The sequence below is a fragment of the Manacus vitellinus genome, unplaced genomic scaffold, assembly GCF_001715985.3.
Source record: "Manacus vitellinus isolate BGI_N305 unplaced genomic scaffold, ASM171598v3 scaffold_150_pilon, whole genome shotgun sequence".
NCBI classification, from domain to species: Eukaryota; Metazoa; Chordata; class Aves; order Passeriformes; family Pipridae; genus Manacus; species Manacus vitellinus.
Window position 1 is genome coordinate 40,303 of NW_021939069.1, and position 2,003 is coordinate 42,305.

At 64.1% G+C, this 2,003-nt stretch overlaps 1 protein-coding gene across 1 annotated transcript; it reads left to right on the forward strand.

Annotated features, from left to right (window-relative positions):
- Position 1: 1 nt before the first annotated feature.
- CD63 (CD63 molecule) lies at positions 2-755 on the forward strand (the record flags this gene model as incomplete). Its single annotated transcript, XM_029958408.1, has 3 exons — positions 2-136; positions 214-297; positions 539-755. Coding segments are annotated over 3 exons (285 nt in total), but the record flags the coding sequence as incomplete, so codon positions are not given.
- Between the last annotated feature and the right edge of the window lie 1,248 nt (positions 756-2,003).

The following is a 2,003-nucleotide window of genomic DNA, read 5'->3' on the forward strand; positions in this document are numbered from 1 at the left end:
CTGCGGGGCCAACAACTACACGGACTGGGCCAACATCAAGCAGTTCCAGGCCAACGACACCGTGCCCAGGTCATGCTGCCGCGTCAACACCACCACCTGCAACGTCCACCCCACCCCTGAGACCGTCTATGAGAAGGTGAGACCCCCCTCCCAGACCCCCCTGCCATGCCCCGGGGGGGTCCTGCACCCCCTGAACCCCCCTGTCCCCCCCAGGGCTGCCAGGAGAGCATCGAGGTGTGGCTGAAGAAGAACATCCTGGTCGTGGCTGCGGTGGCTCTGGGCATCGCCTTCTTCGAGGTGGGATGTGGGGCTGAGCCCCCCAAGTGTGGGCTGAGCCCCCCCAGTGTGGGACTGACCCCTTGGTGTGGGGCTGAACCCCTGCAATGTGGGGCTGACAGGGCTGACCCCTCCCAACACCCCGCTGTGGGACTGTCCCCTGACCCCTCTGGAGTGGGACTGACTCCCCCCCCCCAGTGTGGGGCTGATGGGGCTGAAACAACCCCCCCATGTGGGACTGACCCCCCTTTTTCCTCCCCAGATCCTGGGCATCATCTTTGCCTGCTGCCTCATGAGGGGCATCCGCAGCGGCTACGAGGTCATGTAGCCACCCCGACACCCCCAGGGGGGCTCTGGGGTCCTGGGGGGTCCCCCTCAGCTCTGCTGGGGCAGGGTCCACATGCCAGCTCCCCCCGGGGGTCCCTCAGGGCCGGGAGGTGTCCCCGGGTGTGGAAATAAAGAGAAAAAGCTTCTGTAGAGCTGAGTGTGCCCCCCGGGAGTGGGGGGCGTGGGGGTCCCTTGGGGGTGGGACAAGGACCTTCCTGGGTGGGGGCCATGTCAGTGTCCCCAAATCCTCGTGTGCTTCCTCAATGTCCCCAAGTTCCCACGTGTCACTGTGATGTCCCCAGCAATCCCTGAGCAGGCTGGGGTCAGGCTGGGGGGCTTATTCACCACCCTTGGGGGGGGTCTCACAGCTCTTGTGGGGGTCTGGGGGCTCTGTGGCCACCTCAATGTCCCCAACAGTCCCTGAGTGCCACCTCAATGTCCCCAAGTCCCCATGTGTAACCTCAGTGTCCCCAAATTCCCGAGTGCCAACAGCCCCCAGGACCCCCCGAGCAGGGAGGGGTCGGGCCGGGGGGTTTATTCACCACATTTTGGGGGTCTCACCGCCCCCGGGGGGGTCTGGGGGCGGTCTAACGGACACGGTGGGCCGGCTTGGGCAGGATGGTGGCCAGGATCAGGTCCACGATGCAGGAGGGCAGGTAGGAGGCCGGGAGCCAGAGCAGCTTCGCGTCCCAGCCCGCGCTGTAGCGGGTCCGGGGGTGTCGCGCCCCCAGCGCGTGCTCGATGCACCCCGTGACCTTGGTCAGGTCCCCGTCACACATCAGGGTCATGATGAACCTCTGCACCTTCAGGTCTGGGGGGGAAAAGGGGGCATCAGATGGGGGGAAGGGGGTGCAGGGAGGGGGAAACAGGCAGCGGTGACTTTCTGCACCTTGAGGGCAAGGTGAAAGGGGAGAGTGGGGGAACTGAGGCAGAGATGAGCTGTTGCACCTTGAGGTGTCAGGGATACAGGAGAAGTGGGAGTAGGTGAGGGGAAACTGAGGCAGGAGTGAGATGCTGCACCTTGAGGTCTGGGGGGGTGTGAAAAAGGAGGGTCAGGAAAGGGGGAACTGAGGCAGAGATGAGCTGGTGCGCCTGGTGTAGGAGCATGTGGGTGCAAAGGATGCAGGAAAGGGGGTGGTGTGGAAGGGAACTGAGGAAGCTCAGGGGGATGAGGGAAAAGAGGGTTCGGGAGGAGGGAAACTGAGGCAGAGCCCTCCTGCCCACTCACACTTATAGAAGCCCCCCCTCACAGTTTTGGAAGCCCCCCATCCCCTCCCATTTTTGAAAGAAGTCCCCCCTCACCCACATTTTTGGAAGAAGTCCTCCCCGTAGCTCAGCCGTGTCTCGGGTGCCAGGCGCTCCCAGAGCTGCTGCAGCGACGCCTCGAGGACCTCGAGGTT